Source organism: Pseudopipra pipra, chromosome 17 (assembly GCF_036250125.1).
Source record: "Pseudopipra pipra isolate bDixPip1 chromosome 17, bDixPip1.hap1, whole genome shotgun sequence".
Classification (NCBI taxonomy): domain Eukaryota; kingdom Metazoa; phylum Chordata; class Aves; order Passeriformes; family Pipridae; genus Pseudopipra; species Pseudopipra pipra.
In genome coordinates this window covers 10,608,119-10,629,330 of record NC_087565.1, presented here as the reverse complement: position 1 = coordinate 10,629,330, position 21,212 = coordinate 10,608,119, and the positions used below count along the sequence as shown (strand labels likewise).

The 21,212-nt window shown below is 53.2% G+C and overlaps 1 protein-coding gene across 2 annotated transcripts in view; it reads right to left on the bottom strand.

The window, feature by feature from the left end:
• B4GALT5 (beta-1,4-galactosyltransferase 5) overlaps positions 1–21,212 on the bottom strand; it is a 45,804-nt gene that overhangs the window by 18,743 nt on the left and 5,849 nt on the right. Inside the window, exon 1 of one of the 2 annotated variants that reach the window (XM_064674235.1) lies at positions 15,261–15,464. The exons of the other annotated variant lie outside the window; for it this stretch is intronic. Coding sequence (XP_064530305.1) covers positions 15,261–15,387 — 127 coding nt within the window. The 5' untranslated portion in view covers positions 15,388–15,464. Of the gene's footprint in view, positions 1–15,260; positions 15,465–21,212 lie in introns of those variants that run through there. 2 annotated transcript variants of the gene reach the window in all.

Sequence of the window (21,212 nt, the reverse complement as noted above, 5' to 3'; positions counted from 1 at the left end):
CCCCAGGGCAGGTGCAGAGTGCCACCCTCCGCCCATGCCCAGGCATCCACCCTGGGCATACACAGGCACCACGGTGACTGCCCTGATCAGCAGGACAACAGGAACTGCAGGCTCTCTTCTGACCTGAGCCTGGGCATTCCCACTCCTCACTGAGGCCCAGAGCCAGGTAACACTCTGCAATATCACAGCTACTGAGAATAAAGCATCCCACAGCTGCTTCTGCCCTGTCAGTATAAAGGCAGATTTGCAGCAAGCACAGTCTGCACCATGGAGACTGCAAGTAAGGAGAGATCCCTCTGTAGCAATACCCCAAGACTGTCCCTGTTGTGGTTTCTTCTCCATACATTGCCAGGCCCTGGGAAAGCAGCCATACCAGCAGCCAGGGAAGGACCAGCCACAGCCCCACCTCCACACTATGGATCTGCCTGGCTTGTCAGCCCTTTCAATTCCTAAAAAATTCTCCAAGCTGGAATTCTTCAATCACATGGGATTATTGTTGTCCAAGATTTTCAAAGGCAGCAGCTTGGAGCTCCCTGCCAAGGGTACTCTCACCATGCAGTTCCATTTAAGACCCACAGCAGCTTGGCCTCCACAGTCAGATTACAGAGTTGTTCTTGTCTGCAATAATTAAAGGCTGCACTGCGAACGGTCCCTCCAGCTGCTGTGTTTTATTAGAACAGAAAAGCTATCAGAGAGAGGGTGCAACTTTGAACTTCCAACACACAGGCCATTACCTATGGGATTTTGTAAGAACTCTGATGTCCTAAGACATTTATTAGCTTTGTTGGGAACTATGTAGCCTTGGAATATCTAACATTTTTTATGATTTTCTTCTGCCTGACAAACTGGTAATACAGCTGCTGTAAATAAATTAACTGACTCCATTATCAGCACAGGGAATGACTTCATTAAAAACAAATCATCCCTGTATCTATGAACTTATCTAATACCTCAGACTGCCTATCAAATCACAGCCTGTGTGACGCCTTCCTATGTGTCAGCAGAAAAAGCAATGGTTTGAGTCTGTTTGGCATGCCTTGAACAGGGGAAGAGATAAAAGCCCTTCCTTCCCTCACCCCCCAGACCTGTCCCTTTGGGGACCAGACCCTGGGGCTCAGCACACACAGACCCCTTTGCAGGGACAGCAGGGCAGTGCCGTCCTGCTGGCTTCCCCAGCATGGCTCATGGCTTCCCCCCAGCACTGCCCTCCTCTCCTGCCTCTGCTGACTCGTCCCTCCTGTCCTGATATGGCCAACATTTACCAAGAGTGCCCACGCTGGTGCCAGGCACAGGAAAACCCTAAACCTTATCATGGGAAGGGGGACTAAAGTGCCCTGGCGTCAGAAAGCAGATTCGCACCGCCCTGTACACAGCACCACGCTCAGAGCTGTGCCTAAGCACTGCCATTAAGTTACACATTAATCCCAGATAAGCAGCCACAAGGCTATTGAGCCAGCAAGCTCAGCAAGGGATCAGCCTGTCCGAAGCCCCAAGCTGTAACCGGGGTTCAGGATCCACCCCAGGGGGACAGGACATTGTTGACTGCAAGGGACGAGAAGCTTGTGGCCCCCAGACTCCCAACCCACAGGCTCTGTTGGGTTTATACAAACAGGGGAAGGACCTGATGCAAGTTTGGAGGCTGCCCGTGAGCAGGCTGTCGGGATGGGGTGCTGGGCACCCAGCCAGCTGCTCCCAGCTGCCTGGGGCACAAGGTGCCCTGTATGTCCCACCGTGGGCAGGAACAGCCATCGCTGCCTTCTCCTGCCTCGTGCCACCAGCCCTCTGGCTCTGCAATTGCCTGGGGGCATCTAAGCCAAAGTTCTTCCCTATCACCCCCTCACAGCCCTGGGGAGGGATGAGCACACATAGGGGCACATCAGGGAACAGCAAACATCCCCTCAACTCTGTCCCACTCCCCCACAGAAACACCTTTAAGCTCCTCTCACACAACAGCAACTCGAGTTTAAGACTTAGAGTTGAGTGTCTGCTGAGGGATCTGACCACTCGTTCATCAATATGACCAATGGGGCAGAGGGGGGAAAAATAATAAACCAATCAATTCCAGCCTGTCTGCGGCCAGAAGTCAAGCTCTGCAAACACGAGTCAGACATTCAGCTACCTTGAAAAAGATAAACACGTTGGGAACAGGAGGCCAGTGCTCCCAGATCAAGCAGCCAGAGGGGCTGGGCAGGCAGTGAAGGAAGGACTCCTCCGGGCCAAAACAGCCCCATGGGGAAGGAGCTGGTTGGGGCTGGTGTTCCACAGACCCTGCTCACATTACCCCTCCAACCCACTGGGCATGGCACCAGTCCACAGAGATGCAGCAGCCCACCCTCCTCCTCTTCCTCCCAGCCAAAGCACCAGTCATTCCTTCCATGCTGGATAACGGGATTTTAGACTACACCAATTTATCCACTCAAGTTACCCAATTTGTCCAGGTTGTGTTTGCTTCCCTAAGGTATTACAGCTAAAGACCATCCTCCCCTTTGCCCCTGTTCCCCACACAGCCAAGCCCCAGGCAGCCCTATAAATGCCATGTCACTCTCCAGCAGCATTCCATAACGTGAGGATTTGTGACCCACTCCCCAGCCAGGCTGGACACCTCATGTGCAGCTGCTGGGGGAGGGCAGCACAGGGAAAAGGGTTGGTGTCAGCACCCTCCGTGAGCCCTGCTTTGCCATCAGCTTTCTGCAGTGCAGCAGCAAACCAGACAATCACCATGTTGACTGGCAGTTTTTCTATTTTAATTAGGTGAAAGCAGGGTTAACTTCGAGCGCCCTGAAGCTGGGCAGCCCCCGCCCCCCTTCTCATCACAGCTCCCTCCATCTGCTCTTGCCCTGTGGCCCTTCCCAGCCTGATGCACAGAACAACCAGCCCTGGAGCTGCTTAAGAGGGTCAGGTACCAGCAGAGACCCTGCTGCTGCAGCCTAGAAACTGTCAGACCATTTGGTACAGCCCAAGACACCGAAAAGCCGAGCTGACAGGATGATTGCATGTTAGCAAGCCTGCCCAGGCCTCTGAAACACAAAGGGATGCTTGACCAATCCTTGCCTGTAATTACACATACAAGTTAGGGCAGGAAGATGCATAATGGGTCTGAGCTGGAGGAGAACTGAGGCAGCGCCTCATTTGCAGGTTTGATTAGCAATAAATTAAACATGGAACACTTTACACCCGGCTGTCACACAAGATGCTCTGCCAACCCTGCACCAGGGCTCAGGCTACATCCAGGAGAGAAAGGGCAGCCAGGGCAAGGGACCCCCACGCCCACGGTACAGGCAGGACATGGCTGAGTATGTCCCTGCATTTGCTCCAGGGTTATTCCTGCTGCAGCATGTGCTGAGGCAAAGACACGAGAAGGCCTGAGAGTCAGAGGGGAGAGGTGTTTGCAAAGCCCCAGTGCTGCTGTGGGCAAAGAGGAAGAAGCAGTGATGCTGTGGGGAGCACCTGCTGCTGCCTGAGAAGAGTCTGGTTCACCTCAAAGCAGAAGTTGCCCGTCTCTGTCTCCTCCAGCTGAGCCTTTTGGTTGGGGTATTTTCTGCTCTACAACAGGCAGTGCTGACTGTCACGTTCACCAAGCATGAGAGCCATGAGCTGTGGTTGCCCTCCTTGCATCAAACAGCAGCGAGACAGAGGCTGGTTCCTGGAATAAACCTCTCTTTTTAAGAAAGAGAAAAGGTGTTTTGAATAACCAGTGTATTTTCAACAGCTTGCTTGGCTGGGACATCTTGCTGCATGCAGGTGAAGCAGTGCAGAGCATGCTCCCAGATCAGACACGGGGACAGGGCACCCAAGAGTACCAACACATCTCTCATGGCAAAAAACCCAACCTTTGCAGGAAAGAGACACCACAACACCTTGGACAATGCCCTTGCCCTGCCACTTCAGGTAGACCTTGACAAGCACAACAGCTCTTAACTGGAAAGTCATTTTAAACTTGCCTCTGTACCTGTCTGTAGTGACAGTTCCTGACCGTGGGCTCCCCCTGCACAGCAGAGGCTGCAGCATGGAGCGAGTACCTCTGGGCTGGCAGCAGCAAGGAGCATCCTCTGCTCTGTTCCTCCACAACCAGTACCAGCTCCTGCACCGTCACGGCCAAAATCCCATAGGGTCCCAGGGCAATGCTGCAGTGGGGACTAGGACAAGGGGAGATGAGACCCTTGTGAGCTCCAACACTGGTGGCACCCACTGCAGGGGGTGCAGGGCTCTCTGTGAAAGCATTGGAGAATGTGGCCTCTGTTGAAGAGCCATACAAGCTCACTCCAGAGTCACAGCTGCTATTCTAGAAGGTGGAAGCTGGACTGCCAAATGCCAGAGCATCTCCCTTACCTGTCAGCAAGGAGCTTTATGTACCTAGAAACATGGTTTCAAACTGAAAACTAGAAAAAGGAAGCCTTCTCCCACAAGTCCTCTGAGATGGTCAGTGACTGACAACATTCACACGCTTCTACCTCCCCATTGCCTCAGACTTCTCCTGTCTGGTTTTGCATTTGGGCACTGCTGCAGTGAAACCTGCCTGCTGAACTTCCCTCCCCAGCTTCTTCGAAAGCAAGCCTTGCCACACAGGCACAAGGCTGAGGAATATTCCCACTCAATAGCTGGTCTCCCGGCTGGCATTTTCAAGGGCTTTGATCTGTGCCAAATAAGGCAATCAGCTTAGCCCTTGATTAAATACATAGCATAATCCACCTAAATCTTGTTAGCCGAGAAGCAAGTTGCTCGTCTCACTAGTTGTGGGTGGCACTGTGTGTCACTGCCGGGCAAGCAGGGCTGCTGCAATATGAAGGTGCCCCTCGGGGCAGGCAGCAGCACTGGGGCAGCCTCACACAGTGAGGCTGCTCCAGCAAGGCCATATGGATTCAAGGCCCAGAAGTTCATGGGATCCTTCTGCAAAGCTTCCCCTGTAACAGACAAAAGCCACTCACAGAAGGAGTCTGCTCCCTCCCCAGGCCAGGGCACTGGGCACCCAACAGCCAGCAAAGCCTTAAAAAAATCCAGGACAAGAGAAATCCCTGATCCTGAGCGAGGGAGCCAGGCTGCAGTATGGAAAGAGGATGCACTGCAGCTCTGGGAGAATTTCACACCACAGCAGCTTCCCCTTCCTCGGAAGGAATGAATCAGTAGCCCAGGACTGCAGAGCCTCAGCAGAACGGGCTGGTACTGAGTGGGAAGCACACCATGACAAGGGCAACCATTCCCACTGCGAGACAGGCCAGAGCCCAGTCTGAGCAAGATGCAGCTGTGCAGCAGGGTCAGCCTCACACACACCCCGCTCCCAAGGGTGGCATCGCCATCCGGCTGCTCCGGTCAGCTCCCAGCAGCTGAGAAAAGCAGGGAAAAGCAGCACCGTTTCCCTCCCAGCCCCGGACCTCTCTCCACTCCTCTGCATTCTCCACATGTGCTCCTGCCATCCCCAACAGTGGGACACAGGGAACGAGGCAGTTTGAGAAGCCTGGGAAAAGGAAACCCTTCTTCACCAGGTTGAGTCCTGCTCCTCTCCTGCTTGGTTTTGGGATAAAATTTACAGGTGAGTCTTTCAAAGCCCAAAGAGGCAGAACATTGAGCGAAGGAAGACTATGAAGATGCTATTTCCCAGCACTGAGGCTGCGTGTCCCCACTTCCCACCAGTCAGTACCCCAACAGCTTCCACCCAAAGCTATGCTTTGGGAGAGACAGGAGAGATCTGCTCCTGAGGTTACAGTGCAGGTATTACGGAAGTCATTAGAAGACAAATTCTCTGAAAAGTGCTATTGCTGCCTACTTCCCTCTGGGTTTCAGACCCAGTAGGTGGGGACCAGCTCTGCAGGGAGGTGATCCACTGGGGGCTTATCCCAACCCAGAGGCAGGAGCCCTACAAACCTCTGTTCCATGCTGCATTAGCAACTCCAAGGCTTCCTGCAGCAGCCAGGCATGTTTCAACAGCTACTGGAAGGATTTTAAGTTAATTTAACCACATTAACACATTATAGGGCTTCTGTCATCCCAATTACCCTAAAAAGCCCAGGTACAGATCTCAAGGGGAGTATAGGGAGGAGGAAAAAAATGATTTAAAAATTAGTAATGAGGGGGGAAAAAAAAAAGTCTTGGGCACAATCCCAAAGTACAGTCTCAGGCAGATCTGGAAAAAAATTCACAGGATTTCAAACCAAAAGAAAGCAGCCAACAGAGGCAATATCTGCTTTCACCAAACGCTAGCCAGGAAGGCTGAGCAGAGCTCAGCTCACCAGTCACCAGCTGGCACAGCAGGAATTGGACTTTTGGCACTGGGATCCTCTCCCCCAGCCGGGCAAGGGAACGAGCTGCCCGCAGAGGAGCAGGGATGATAAATGACAGCAGTTGAGCACTGCAGGGGCATTTCACCGCTTCAGAGGTTGCTGCTATAACAATCTTCTCTGACTCAGCAACTGAAAGGGACGCTGGGAAGGAAGCACCATAAAAAAAAAAAGTCATGCATTATTAATATGGACTCTGGCAGCAAGACATGAGTTGGAAAAACACTGAGGGGAAAAAAAAAAAAAATTACTGCAGAATAAAAGCGAGCTGCATGTATGGAAGCATTTCACACTCCTGCAGGAGCTGCTGTGGCTGAGGACCACCCTGTGCCCCTCCAGGTGGCCCAGCTCCAAGGAAACCCCCCATTTGCCAACAGGAACGTGATCTCCACTGCTTTCTCCCTCGATGCAGGTTGCTGCAGCCCTATGCAGAAACCACCACGCGCCCTGGGCACAGCCCGCACTAGTTTCCAGCTGCAGCAGCTCTGGGCTTTCCTGCCGCGGCACACAGCCATTCCAGCAGGTTTATTTACCTGTGGTCTGGGCATCACCTGCTGACTCCCTGCAGCTTCCCCCCTTTGCATCCCAGCCCACAGCCCCGTGGCCCTGCCCCGGCCCCGCCGCCGGGCGTTCCAGCTGGAGCAGCCGCTGCAGGAGGTGCCCAGGGCTCTGAGCCACAGCCCGCAGCCTCTGCCAGCGCCCGCTGACGCAGAGGGCACGGAGGCAGGGACTGAAACGCCTTCCTTTTCCTGCCAGGTAGGGAGGGAAAAAACATCAGTTCACACTTGACTACCTGGAGCACTGCAGTGTTTGCTTTCCTCTTCTATTCCGAATGGTTTGCACAGGCTTTTTTAGAGGCGCTTTATAAACATTAGTATTCATGTAGCTGCCTAGTCCACTTTGAATCCAAAATCCCAACCTGCTGCTATGGGGAGACATCATAAATTAAGAACATGTGCTCCTGTATCACGGGCATCCCACAGCCCTCACCAGCTTGTCCTCCATGGGCATCCCACAGCCCTCACTAGCCTGTCCTCCATGGGCATCCCACAGCCCTCACTAGCCTGTCCTCCATGGGCATCCCACAGCCCTCACAGCCTGTCCTCTTGGTGCAGGGAACCCCCCGAGCCCCAGACAGGAGCCTTTTGGTAGCGTATGAGCACAGTTAAAGTTTCAGCACACTTGGTCCCCAGCCTCTCCAAAGCAAAGGAGGTGGCTAACACAGCACCAGGTTTCAAGACATTCCTTTGATTTGTTTGTATGGCAATAGCATTCAATACAACCAATCAATTATTTTCACCATAAAATTCCCTAGACATGCAAACAAACACTGCCTGTGCTGGTTATACCACAGCCCAACCCACAGCAGTGCAGTGGGGCTTTGCCTCTATTTGTTTTCTTTCATGACATGTCCAGTGGCATCCTCCATAAGAAATATTTCTCGACCTTTACCTTTTGGATTAGAAAGGCACAGCAAGGGAACAGTTTTACAGGTGCTGTCTCACACACAGCCCAAGCACCGCCCAGGCACACGCCCGCTCATCGGGGCAGGGAAGCAGCAGGTTTAACAGCATGAGCTCCCACTGAGCAGGGAAACTGAGGCACGACAAAGAGAAAAAAACCACATCCCCTGGAAGCAGCCTCTTCCCTGCTGCATGGGCCAGGGGACAGAGATGGGCACCCCAGCCTGCATCCCCTGTGCTGCAAGGGTGCCTGGCCAGCACCCCAACAGCATCTTCAGAGGGGCCCCAGGACAAAAACCCTGTTCAGGGCAAGGGCTCTGGAGAGGTTTGTTTAGTCTGGGGATGTCACACACAACCACAGACTTGCAAAGGGCAGAACCCATTGGTTTTGCACCTCAAACAAAACCCTAGAAAAATGACCTTCACACACAATGTGGCCACACTTTCAGCTAAAGCCCCAGCAAGCAAGTACTGACCCATCTCGCCTCGCCCATGTAGTCAGGAGCTCAAACTGAGCTTCTCATACCCCTGGAGTAGTATTTACATGCTTTGGGAAAACACAGTATCAAATAAGGTGCACCCAAGCTTGTGGCTTTATACAAAACACCCATAAGTCACTATGGAGCACAATGGATCCCCCAAACCTGCCTCCTCCCGGTCCCTCCTTCACTTTAGCAAGACCAGCAAGCCCCAGAAAATTCCTTTTGTAATGAAAAAAGAGGCCCACAGCCCTGCCTGTCACACTCCATACCACTTCTGCACCCACAAGGATGCTTCCCACCAGGACAAGGACTACACGTGCTGTCCTGCTGTCACCCCTGGGACCCTTCCAAGCAGCAGATGAGGATGGCCAAGGGCACTTCTCCTGCCGGGCACTGACATCACCCTCAGCTTTCCAGTCCACCTTTCCTTTCAAAATAAGAGCAGCTCCAGGGTAATGCTGAAAGCCCTGGTGGTTTTACTGTTACCTATTTCACATTCTCCAAAAAATAACCCCAAATCAGAAATTTTTGAGAGATGTTGGTGGGTGTGATTTTGCATTTCAACAGCATAGTCCACTGTACATTTTCTGCTCCATCTCTCCAAACAGAGCTAATCCCCACGGTATTTAGAGCCAGTGCTAGAAAACCTTCAAACGCACATTAACCACCCTAATGCACCCGTGTTCAAAACGCTGCCAGCCAAAGCCACAGCCAGAACAGTCTGAATGCAACGGAGAAGGAAAAGCCTGTATGGAAATAAACTTTACTAAAATAACCCTGCAAAGGTTTTGTCAAAGTAAACACACATTTTATTGTGACAATGATGCTTTAAAAATAAAACTGTTCAGGGAAAGCTTTTCTCACTCTCTACAGCTGCGTATCAGCTTCCCTTCCAGATCAGTCGCCCCTTGCTGCTGCCACAGGGAGAGCAGAGGGCTCTGCATGGCCCTGCCTGGCCAACAGCATATTGACCACGCCATCACCACTGGCTGAGGGTCACCAGTGCCACCCTGGTGAGGTTCCCCAGAAGTTTCAATAAAATTAAGTATTTAAAGACTCCATGTGCTTGGATATTAAATCCACCAACTGTAACAGCATTCAAAAGGGATCAAGTGCAAATGTACAGCTCCCCACACTGCTCATCTCCATTCCCTGCAGTGGTCCCTGGGGGGTTCATCGGCCCCTGCAGAGCAGATGCTGCCTGAGTTTAATGCAATTAATGAGTCCACCTGGAAGAGAGGCAGAGGATCAGCTCAGGAAACAAAGCAGCAGTGTCACAGCCCTTATCTCCATCAGTCAGGAGCCACCTGAAGTGGCCGAGTGCCTGCTGAGGCCCTGGCCTTCCACAGGCTCCCAAACCCATGAAGACCATGTCTCCTGGGCTGACAGCACTGATGGTTTTGCTTTAAAATCTGCTCTGCTACAGCTCATTGAAGTTTTGAAGCATTCCATTTGCAGTAATGAACCAATACCTGGAAGCTTTTGTGTCTGCTGATCAGCTTCCACAAGCCAGGCTTCCAGAGATAGAGAGATGAAACATGAACTCTTCACATACTCCCTGCAGTTGCAACACCCTGCCAGCCACCAGCAAAATAACCCAAACCAGATGTGCCTGACAGACAGCACAGGTGCTTACAGGCAAAGAAAACCCAGTAATTCACCTGCCCTCAAAGAAGCCTTGTAATTTGTTAGCCTTGAGCAAGAGGTGGTCTCCAAACAATGTTCTGCATCACCAGTACCTAGGATACACTGGCACAGGAGCAGCTGGGTGGAATGGGGCTGCTCTCCTGCCCAGATGTGCCTTGTAGGAGCCTCAGTGCTGGAAGAACATGGTGCTGCCAAAGGAGTGATTTCCTGCAGCTGCCACCAGTCTCCTTCTGCTGGTAGCACAGGCGATTCGGAGCTGAAGTTCTTGAATCAAGGAGCATTTGAGGGTTTCTTACTACCCCCAGTCACTGTCAGATCTGATGACTGCAATATCCTCCGTGGGATATGCTGTGCAATTGGGCTGTTCCTTCCTAAGGTTGTGAAACTCTGCCTGGCAGACCTTTCGGGGAGAGGAGGGGGAAAGAGGGCAGCACTGCCGGTGTTTCATAGTAAAACACACACTCCCTTGAGCTGCAGGGGGAAGACCTAGAGATGAAAGCCAGGGCTATGACAGCACAAACCTCATTTCGTTTTTCTGAGCTGCACCTTCACCTTCTGTCCCTGCTCAGGCAGTGTCCAGGCACCCAACAAGCTGCTGGCAAACCTGAAGGGGCACCTGCACCCAGCCTCTGCCCAGCCAAGCCAAAGCCACCACAGCTCACCAATGTGATCCTTGGACAAGCTAGGCACCAGCACCCCACCATGACCACTGTTCCCTGCCCCTCCCTTGGGTCTCTCCTGCCTTCCTCTCCACCAGCACTGACTCTAACCAGGCTCCTTCTGCCCACATTCCCCCAGAAGTGCACAGAAGGAAAAATCAGCAGCAACCTCACTCTCACACCTGACTGCCTCAATCCCCTCACCCAGACTCTCCAGCACCAGCTCCATGTCTCCACAGTGCCATCCCCCTGTCTGGGACCAACACTTCCTCTGTTCCTCACCATCACGGGCAACTCAACCACTTTCCCATCCCATGGTCCCTCCATCAGGGACAAGCAAAATCTTTTGCCATTAATCCCCCCTGGAACTCCTCTGTGCCAGGATCTACCAGGCTGATGCATCAAATAACTGCACTGGATCAGCTACCTTTGGCCATATAACATTCTACCAAAGACCAAAAGGGACAAAGGAGGTGTACAAAGGCAGCTGTTGGTCCCCACGGTGCTGCTCTGCTGGTCACCAGCACACAGCGTGACAGAACAGTGCTTCAAAGCACTCCTGCCTATCAAAATCAAGTTCTTGCATCACAAATGTAATTCAGGGCAAATGGTGCTACCTCATGCCCCGTATGACTGGTCGGGAGCAACTCTTGATAAGTTTTGAGGAAGTAAAGCCAGACTGAATTACAGCTCTCTCACAAAGGTAACAATCTTTCACCCAATAATTTAAATTCTCTGCATTATTTTCCTGCATCAGATCCAACCAAGTACTGCTCCTGTGCAAACCTAAGTTAAAAAAAAAAAATTAAATAAAGAGGGTCCAACATCTGCAGACAACAAGGGAAAAGCCAAGAGCACCAGGGAAAGCCCCCACCCGCCCTCTCCCCCAGGACCCAGTCCAAGGTCTGAGAAACTCCTACTGTTGCAGAAGAGTTTTCAGTATGAAACAGCAACTTGCAGTGCAAGCAGCTTGAAAAAGCATTTCTGCCTTCAACTGCAGGAGGAATTCCCTTGATTTCCTAGGCCCTGTTCAAAAAGCATAAAACCATATACTTTTAGGAGAACCATATGAGCCACCACTACATGAAAACAGGACAGGCAGGGACTGAGCCCAGCTCCCAGGAGGGCCCACAACCCCATGAATGAATTCAGAGGCAGAAACTAGGACTAAACAGAAACAGTTTCTCAAGGTGTTTCACCTCTAAGTCAGCACACTCTTGGCACCTGCATTATCCTTGCTCCAAGAGTGGGGTCTGGGCATGGACAGAGTAACTCTGGCAAGCCCATTTCTGCACATCCCTTCTGAAGAAGGCAAGAGGCACAAAGGGCACCTGGTCCCAGGAGGGCAAGAGCCTCAGTACCAAGAACAAGCCCTGCAAAAAAGCCTGCGAGGTGCCCACTGGCCTCCAGAACAGGACAAAGCTGTTCACCTGGTGCCAAGCTCTGCTCGTTCCAAGGATGAGGCCAGTGGGATTTCTCGCAGCAGAAGCCCAGCCAGCTGCTCACAGGACCTCAGCAGGATCACAAGCAACCTCCCCACCAGCACAAACATCGCTGTGTACCTGCTGCCTCGCAGTGGGACCCGTGTGGATAGGAGAGCATCTCCTGGAGCCTCCAGACGCTGCATCCCCACCAGCCCTGCCGTGCCTCGCCCCGGCTCGCCCCCAGCTCACCGCCAGCAGAACAATCGGCTGCCTCATCCAGCACACAATGGCCACGATGAGACAGGCCCACATAATCACCCCATGGCAGGGACAAGAGCCAGCGAGCGCCAGGGAACAGCGTTGAATAAAAGGAGAGCCTGCTGTATCTGTGCCATCAGCTGGGTCCCTGGCAATCCACCTCCCAAGGTGGCTGCAGGAGCCCAGGGATTTAATTGTCAGGGTGGCGTGTGGGGAGGACAGACGGGTATTGGATGGGAGTGCTGGGAAGGAGGCAGCACTGGCTGTTTACATTGGATCACTCTGCGCAAACTTGAGGCCACAAGAACGTTTCAGTTCTGTAGGAGGAAACCTTGGTGAAGGACAGAAACAAGGAGCTATCCTAGGCATCACATAAACCCAGGCACGACACAAACATAAGCCCCAAAAGCCCTGGATTCCCTGCAGGGACCAAGCGTGGCTATTTGCTGACAGTAAACATGAATTTCTTCCTGCATTTCCGTCTGCAGCAGACTGCTGGGTTACCTGGGCTGTGAGGAGCCACACACCAGCATCAGTCAGGTGGCAGGCACCCCAGAACCCAGGGTGGGCTCCCTTCTCCACCTCCAAAGGGCACCAGGAGCAGTTATCCAGCTTTTCCAGCCGGCAAGCATGCCAGCTCCACACCAATGCGCTGAGACAGCACCCAGAAGTGCAACTGTCCCAGTTTTCTCCTGGCACTGGCGCACAACTGCTCAAACACAACACGCCTCAGCAATGCCGATGAAATTTTCCCCCTCAGATGTGGGGTTTGGGGACAGGCTCCCACCCATGGTGACAGCACACCCTGCCAAGGGGATGCTGTCCTGCCACGGGGCTGTTCACAGCCCAGAGGGCTGACGCTGCCCGGACAGGGCAGGGTGGCTCCAAGCTGCTGACCCCCACGAGCGGAGTTGGCTGAAGCAGACCCTTCCCAGCAGCTCATGGCACTGGGCAGACAAAAGCTCTTCCAGCCATTCCAGGCTCCGGCTGGTTCAAGCTCACTTGCAGCTTTAGGTCCTGTTTATTTGGATTTTATTCTTTTCAATGGAGGTACAATCAAGGAACGGATGAATCACTCTCCTGCCCCTAGTTTAGCCAATGAAATGCAAGTTCTTCTTCAGCCACTTCCCCAGCACGCCCTGCAAGGGATGATCTCTGGGCAGAGGCTTCCCCAGGCCCCTCAGTGACCACAGAAAACCAGCCCAGCCCCACCCTGGTGCCCCAAGGTGGCAGTGGGCAGGACAAAGGCCCCAGAACACCCCAGTGACAGCATCTCTCCATCACCCGCACACCAACCATTCATTGAAATCCCCAGTCTGCTCAAGTCCTATCTCACTTGCTCTTCTTCCAAGCTTTTCCTCACCACTCTGGCCTGAAAACGAACTCCCTCCAAGTGCTGGGAGGATCAGCCCAGCCATGCTGGGAATACTGGGCTGGGTTTTCATGACGGAACATTTTTGGCTGAAAGAGGAAGAAAAACAAAAAAAAAAAAGGAAGCAGTTCTTCTGTCACCTGACGAGTAGATGACTCAGAACATCACTGACATCCATGGGCGAGTGGGGACAGGGACCACTGACACCTCTCTGCCTCCTCTTAGGCATCACAGGTAGCAAGAACACTGGGTGGGACATGACCATATTATCTGAGGTCTTCACAGGGAAAGGCCTATGTGCATAGAGCTGGTTTTAAACAGCATTTTATACCCTACAGCAACTCCAGCATCTCTAGGACTGGTGACCATGCAGAAGCAGCATAAGATGAATCAGAACACTCTAAAAAAGGAACAAAACCATCCTTACCAGAGAAGTTTCTTTCTTAAACTGTACAGCTATTCCAGCTGGGCCTGGGGAAGCCCATCCACAGCCATGCTGTGAGTGTAGGAGAAGACATTCCCTGTGCCTGCCCTGTAAAGGGCTGCTGGAGGCATTGGATGAAACGGGCGCCAGCCCCATGGCAGCACATGAGTGGGATGAGCCAGGCTGTGCTTACAGAGGGAGCAGCTGCACCTCCCATTAACACCAGTGTGAAACTCCTCCAACAGATGCAAGAGAGTGGCTCGGCAGCCCTGGCCAGCCTGTGGGACAGTGGCCAGGAGCTTGGGGGACAGTAAAGCCCTGGGCCACCATGGCAAGGCCCACCAGGCAGAGGTTGTGCCCAGGTCACAGGCCCCATGAGCTGGGCTTCACACACCAGCCAACCCCTACTCAGCCCTGGGAAAGGCTCCCAAAGCCCAGTGGCAGCCACGGGACACTATCTGTAAATAAAAACCCGCAGAAGTCACCTTGAAAATACACAGAGGTCTCCTTGGGATGTCCAAGCTAGGAATGGCATGAGCAATACCAATGACATTTCAAGGAGAAACTCACAATTCCTTTGGAAAGGACTGTTTCTATAGAAATAAATTGTTGCCAAAGTTTGGTTGAAGGCCAAACTGCGAGCCTTGGCTCCTTACAGACATCAGTTACAATGTATGAAAGGAACAGATGCTTTCCGAGCACAAGTCTTCCTATATCTCATGGGAGATGGACACACAGCCCCACCAGCACCGGGTGCTGGCCATATTGATAAACGGCTTCTCGAGACCCCACGAAGCTATGACAGGGAACATAGGAACGAGTACACTTTGCCTTCTAAAACACACACTTCTCACCTTCCCACTTGACAAAAAGAGTAGGATTTCCGTCAGGGAGCACGTTCAGACCACAAGCATTTGGACAACACTCCACTTCTTCAAAACAAACTCTGGGGCGGGCGGGCAGCGCGGTCGCTGACCCCGCCCGGCCCCGCCAGCCCGGGAGCGCGGCGGGGAGCGCGGCCGGCGGCTCCCGCACGCCGGGGGGACCCACACGCCGGGGGGCACCGGGGACGCGCTGCCCAGCGCCCAGCCCGGGGCTCCGCGGAGCCGCAGCCGGTTGCGCCGGGCCCGGCCGCCCCTCGCCGGGGATGCCGAGGCCCCCGGGCCGGCCGGGCGCGGATTACTCAGCGTTTCCAGCGGTAGACGGTGTGTCCGTGCCCGTGCCCGCCTCCCCGCCCCGGGCCCCGGCCCGCCGCTTACCGATGCCCGGCGCCACATAGACGAAGTAGAGGAAGGAGGAGGAGAGCGAGAAGAGGAAGAGCGCGGCCAGCAGCGAGCGCCGGGGCAGCAGCCGCCAGGCGCCGCGGGGGCCGCGGGGCCACCGCATGGCCGATGCGGCGCCGCCGCCGCCCTGCTGCCGCTGCCGCTCCGCCGCTCACATGCGCCGAGGCCCGGCGGGAGGCGCCGCGCCGGGGCCGCTCGGAGCCGCCGCCCGCGCCCAGCGCCGCCGCATGAATGTGCCGCGGCGGGCGGGGCGGAGCGGGGCGGGCGGAGCGGGGCGGGCAGCGCGGCGCGGGGCGGGGACCCGCCGCGAACCCCCGCCGCACCGAGGGGGCCTCGGCAGAGACCGCCCCGCCACGCCCCGCGCACCGCCGGTGGAGCTGGGGTGCCGGGCGGTGACATCGGGACAGCCGGCCGTGGTCCTGGGACACCCACCGAGGGTCCTGAGGCACCCGGCAATGACATCGGGACACCCGGCCGTGGTCCTGGGACACCCACCGAGGGTCCTGAGGCACCCGGCAATGACATCGGGACACCCGGCCGTGGTCCTGGGTCCCACTGATGCTCTTGATATACCCAGCAATAGCCCCAAGACACTCAGCAATGGCTTAGGACACTCTGCCACGTTCCTGGAACACCCAGCAACGGCCCCAAGATGCTCAGAAGTGGCTCAGGGCACCTGGCCACGGGCCCCGGACACCCAGCCATGGCTCTGGGACATTCATCAATGGTGCAGGGCACCCAGCCATGGTCCTGGGGCACCCAGTCGTGCACCTGAGACACCAGGAGAGCAAGGGCTAAACCCCGTTGGTGCCCCAGCCCACCAAGCAGCAGGGGTCTGTTTGGGCGAGTGCTGGGTGCCCCTGGACATTGTGCAGGAGGAGGCACAGCTGGAGAGGAGGTGATGGGCACAGATGGGTGGAAGGGAAGAGGGGGCGAAGGCATCACTGTCAGCACAATAATCAGCACGACCAGCAACCAGCAGCCCAGTCGGTTACAGAGTAATTAAGTAGTTTTGCACACATTTGTGGGCAGTTCCCCCATTTTGTGTAGGAGGAGTTGGAACGAGATGCGGAGATGCCTGAAAATGAAAATATGGGAGACCAGAAACACCATCCCCATCGAGGGAACCAGAAGTAGTTGCAGAGCAGATGGGGCCCAGCCCAGTCCATAGAGCACTGTTTTTTGCCTTGTTTATGATTGCTGACTTTGCTCGGGGGAGGCCGGAGGGAGAGGTAATTCTTACTTCACAGCAGATAGTGCCGAGACAACCAAGCCCAGTCTCCAGGCAGGAAGGGAGGCTGTGGGCCAGGCAGAGCCAGCTGCCTCCGCCCAGGGTGGGCAGCAAAGGCAGCAGCACCCTCAGGAATAATGGTCTTTGGGGTAGGAGGTGGGGACAGACCATCTGCCAGGATGTGTCTGGTGTGTCCCCCCCGGACTGCTCCCACATCCTGAGAATGAGCCTCTCCCCAGCAGGGAGCAAGGCATTGCTCAACCCAAACATTGGACCCTGCAACATGATGACTGCCTGGCTGGGGGCTGGGTGTTGTCCAGCGCCAGCCCCAGGTTAGCCCGGGGCCAGACACTGGGATAAAGGATTCTCCAGGTATGGCTGTGTGTCACAGTAATCCCAGGAAGGATTAGCCCCCCTTACAGCCTGGATGCAGTAAGAGCACATAAAGAAAACAGTTCCTGCATCTGACAAACAGGACACAAACTATTTTCTGTTAGATACACAGATTCTCAGAGGAGGAAGGAGATAAAAATGAAGATTAAAAAAAAGAGTAGGTTTTAGCAGAAAAGTAGAAATCTCTCATTAAAAGGGTAAGGCATTAATTTTCTTAATGTACTAAGGAACGGAAGGATCTCGAGGGCAGAGGATCCTCAAGATTGAGGAAGCTGAGCAGGAAAGCAGGGATTTCCCTGGAGAGGCTGCATGAGCTGCATTAACTTCAGGAATGAGGAAACTGGTACTTGTTCTTGTTTTCCAGGATTGCCACTCCACCACCACCTTCATTTGAAACAAATTAAATCCTGAGCCCTATGAATTTCTGGTAGCATACAGTACTGCAGCAGAACTGCATGGCCAAGTGGCAGCTGGATTTGCTGTTCACAAAATAGTGTTTAGCCAATTCCTAAAAGGATGCCTTGGGCAAGGAAACCCAAGAAGATTTCTTGCTTAGTTTATGATTTGTTTGATGCAGACATGGTCAAATGTGAGACATCGTCACAACCAATAATCTAACCTATAGAACGTATTTAATGAGCAATGACATTGCTGGAGGAGCCACCCAGAAACTGGCTCCTAGGCCCTGGGTGCCGCAATGGGGACTGTCACAGATGAGTGAAGTCAGGGAAGCCCTGGAGCCAGGGACATGCCTGCCCTGCTGCCCTGCTCTAACTCACCTCCCCTCTCTCTCTCTCCCAGGACTCCACTCAGCTCCAGTCAACCGACTTCACTTTGACCCTTTTATTTTGCTTGGTCTCTTCCCCTCTTCTCCCTGCCCTGCCTCTCCACAGCACCCAGCTAAGGGATTAGGAAAGCAGCCAAAGCTATTCTCCCTCCCTTTGCCCTCTTGCAATAAAATAAAATGAAATTAAACAGGAAGAGAGGTTTCAATGTCTCAGATCATTCCACATGGCCAGGTTAGGACTTGGGGTGGGAGCACTCCCAAGCAGGGCTGTTGCAGGGAGTGTGCAGGTGGCTCGTGCCTGGGGAGCTCTGGCACTGCCCCACCACCTTCCTCCACCTGCCACGCTCCAGCCCTCCCAGCCCAGGGGTATGAGCAAAGTCCCACTTTCTTCAGAGTTTAAGGTATCAGTGGCGCCCAAGACACTTTAAGGAAGGCTTGTGTGAGCAGCTTTGCCGACAGCCTCAAGGGGAAGGCAAGGTCTATAGGTGCGTGGCCATGAGCAGGAATGGAGGGACAGGTCCTGCCAGTGCACCTACACTCCTGAGGAGACATAGCTGCACCCTTAGAGCATGTCTCCACATAAAAGGCATTTTGCATCACTGGAGGGAGAGCTGTTTTGATGGCTCGGGGTGCCCCAGCTCGAGCGCGGTGCTTGGAGGGAGGGTACGGACGCTATTGCACCATGTACAGTCTGGGGAGGTTGGAGCTGCACCCTCACAGTGGCACCAACACAGTTGCTCAAGTGCTGGGTGTGGGAGCCCAACGTGGCGCTCTCACTGCTCTCTCCTGATGAACACTGGCCATGGCCGGGCTGGGCAGAGCGGGGCAGGCCAGATCCTGCACCCAGCCACGGAATGGCCGTGGGACAGCAGGGCCAAGGAGCAAAGCCATCTGCCTGGGAAGTGCCCCAAGGTCTTGGACCTTGGATGGGCAGTGCCACATGCTGCTAAGGGCCATAGAGAGACACAGGGCTGGGGAGCACTGCCTGGCAGGGTCAGCAGCAGACCCTTAGAGGAGATGACCCCAAAGCAGGTAAAAGGGCTGGCACATAATCCTGCGGTTTGGAATTTGAAACAATCATTAAAGGGCTGTTCCACTTTAACTGCCCATCTCTTCCTGTTGCTTTCCACAGAGACTGCACGTGGACTATCTCACCTAGGCAGACAATCTTTGTTATGCCTGTTCAGTGAAGGACAGGTTGCAGCAAGGATGTCACAGCCCTCACCAGCTTTGCAGTCTTTGTCATGGACTCTGCAGCTTCTGATACCTTCAGCCCCAATGGTAGAGACTTTCCAGAATAGACTTCATCCTGTGATTAGGAAAATGGCTCCATTTATAAAGGTGAGGACAAGCAGCATCGCACCGTGTCAGCCCTCCAGCTGCTCAGCAATGCTGCTTGCTTTGGCTCTTCCCTGGAGTTTCTCCTGCCAGATGGTTTGTGAGCGAAGTGGGAACCTGAGCTGTGTCACTCAGAGACAGACGGAGACTTGGGATGGACTGGATGCTGACCAGCTTTCGGCCTTGCAAAAGCAATGTGCCCCCTCTGTGTTTCACTAAATGTCTCTTTGTAACATGGGGCTTGCTCCATCTCTATTTAAAGGCAACACAGTGTCGTCCCAGGCTCTGAGCAGGAGCAGGACACAGAGGATGCACGCACAGTAGGAATGTAAATATTTTTTACATGTACACCCACAGCCCCAGCGTGTGCAATAAATACTCAACGTATGCCATGTGCCAGATCAGAGACATAATTATTGATGCAGCAGGTTTTCAGAAAGACACAACAGGGTGTGTACTTAATTTGGCAATAAGAGCACACCTAAGCGGCCCTGGCATTTTCGGCTGGGTATTAGACCACTGCCACCCACGGGTGCAGCTATTTTAGCTCACATCGACGTGTCGGCAGTAACAGAAAGGAAACCAAAAGCAGGTATTTGTTTATTAGGATGGAACAACTCCACGGAACGCTGAAAGGTGTTCCTTGCACGCAGGAGTGCTGTAGACCAGTTCTCAGATTATGCCACCCACTACACTTTCTAACAAGGCTATTAGGGCTCTGATCTTAATAGCACCTATACATGTGCCTAACCATAGGGATGACTCATTCTACCACAGTCAACAGATGTGTCATAGCTCCCAAAAGGAGGCACTATCCACAGAAATGATTTTGCAGAGCTCCATGTTCACTTGGAAGGTAGCTCTCATCAGAGAAACAGGCTAAAATGTTTATCTTCTCATGGCACATTGCAGAGATTCAAGTGATTTTGTTGCCTCTGCGTCAGCCCACCTCTGAAGGCTGATCACCTCTCCCAGACAAAGTGGACTTATGCAAAGACTCATAAAATGCCTTTGAGATCTAAATATTCAGTCAAGGGAATACATCAGGCCCTACTTTCCAAAATTTCCCAAGGAAGGAAATTTCGGCCAACAAGAGATAGAATTACTGTGTAATTCAGTGCAAGTCATTTATCCAGATTTTAAAATACCACTTAACAAAGTCCCTCTCAAAAAGCTGTGACAATGGCTGGGGTAAAATACTGCCAAATAGCACAATCTGCACAAGAGTCAGAAAATAAACAGGCCATTTCCAGTACACCAGCAGGTCAAGAGAAGAATGCCAGAAAGCTCTCCACTGGGGCCAGCCTTGTTTGTGGATGGGGTGGAAGAGTGCTGCTCTTCCCTGGTCTGTGAGGGACATCAGGCAAAACCAGATGAAAGGGCAGTGCAGGCAGAGGTGAAACCCTGCCTAACTCCTACCAGGGGGCAGGGATGGAAAAGAAACATCTGGACTCTTCAGACACACAGCCGCATTTCAAAACTAACAGCAGAGGCAAGAAGGTGAGATGAAATTCTCCCTCTGTTGAAGCCACCTGGCTTCCCGCCTTCACACCATGTAGAAATGTGACTGCCTTCCATAAATCCAGGGACAAGGACAACCAGGAACAAAAGAACGTTTCAGAGGAAATTACTCTCTATTAACTCATAATTATGTAATGCAAAATTAACTCACAAAGGCCAGCAGCGTAATTGGATTCCCAAGCGGAGAAGATGGTTGCATGGTGAATAAGAACCTTCCACAGCCCCAATAAATATGGTGTTTCAAATGCAGAATATAAATTCTTCTGCTGTGCAGCAAAATAATGCCCATTTCCTTCAACAGCTACAACCAAGGGGATTTTAACCATTTCCACTCAGTTGCTGACCAGTGCCAAACTGCCGAGGTGACCCTACGGAATGGCTCTGTTCTGAATCCCTCCTGGCACTCCCAGGCACACAGCAAAATCCTAATTAATTCTGTGAATATATTTGGATATGTTGCTGGAATAAAGTATGAAGCCTTCCAGCCATCTTAACCTTCTTCCCGGCTTGGATTTTGATTAACTGGAATAAATATTTAATTAGAAAGGCAAAGAGATGAACCTCTTGACCACCCAGGCACTGCCTCTGTAGTCATTGCCCTTTGATGTACAAGGAATGGGCTTGTAGGACTTTCTTAAAACATGTACAGCCTTTCATT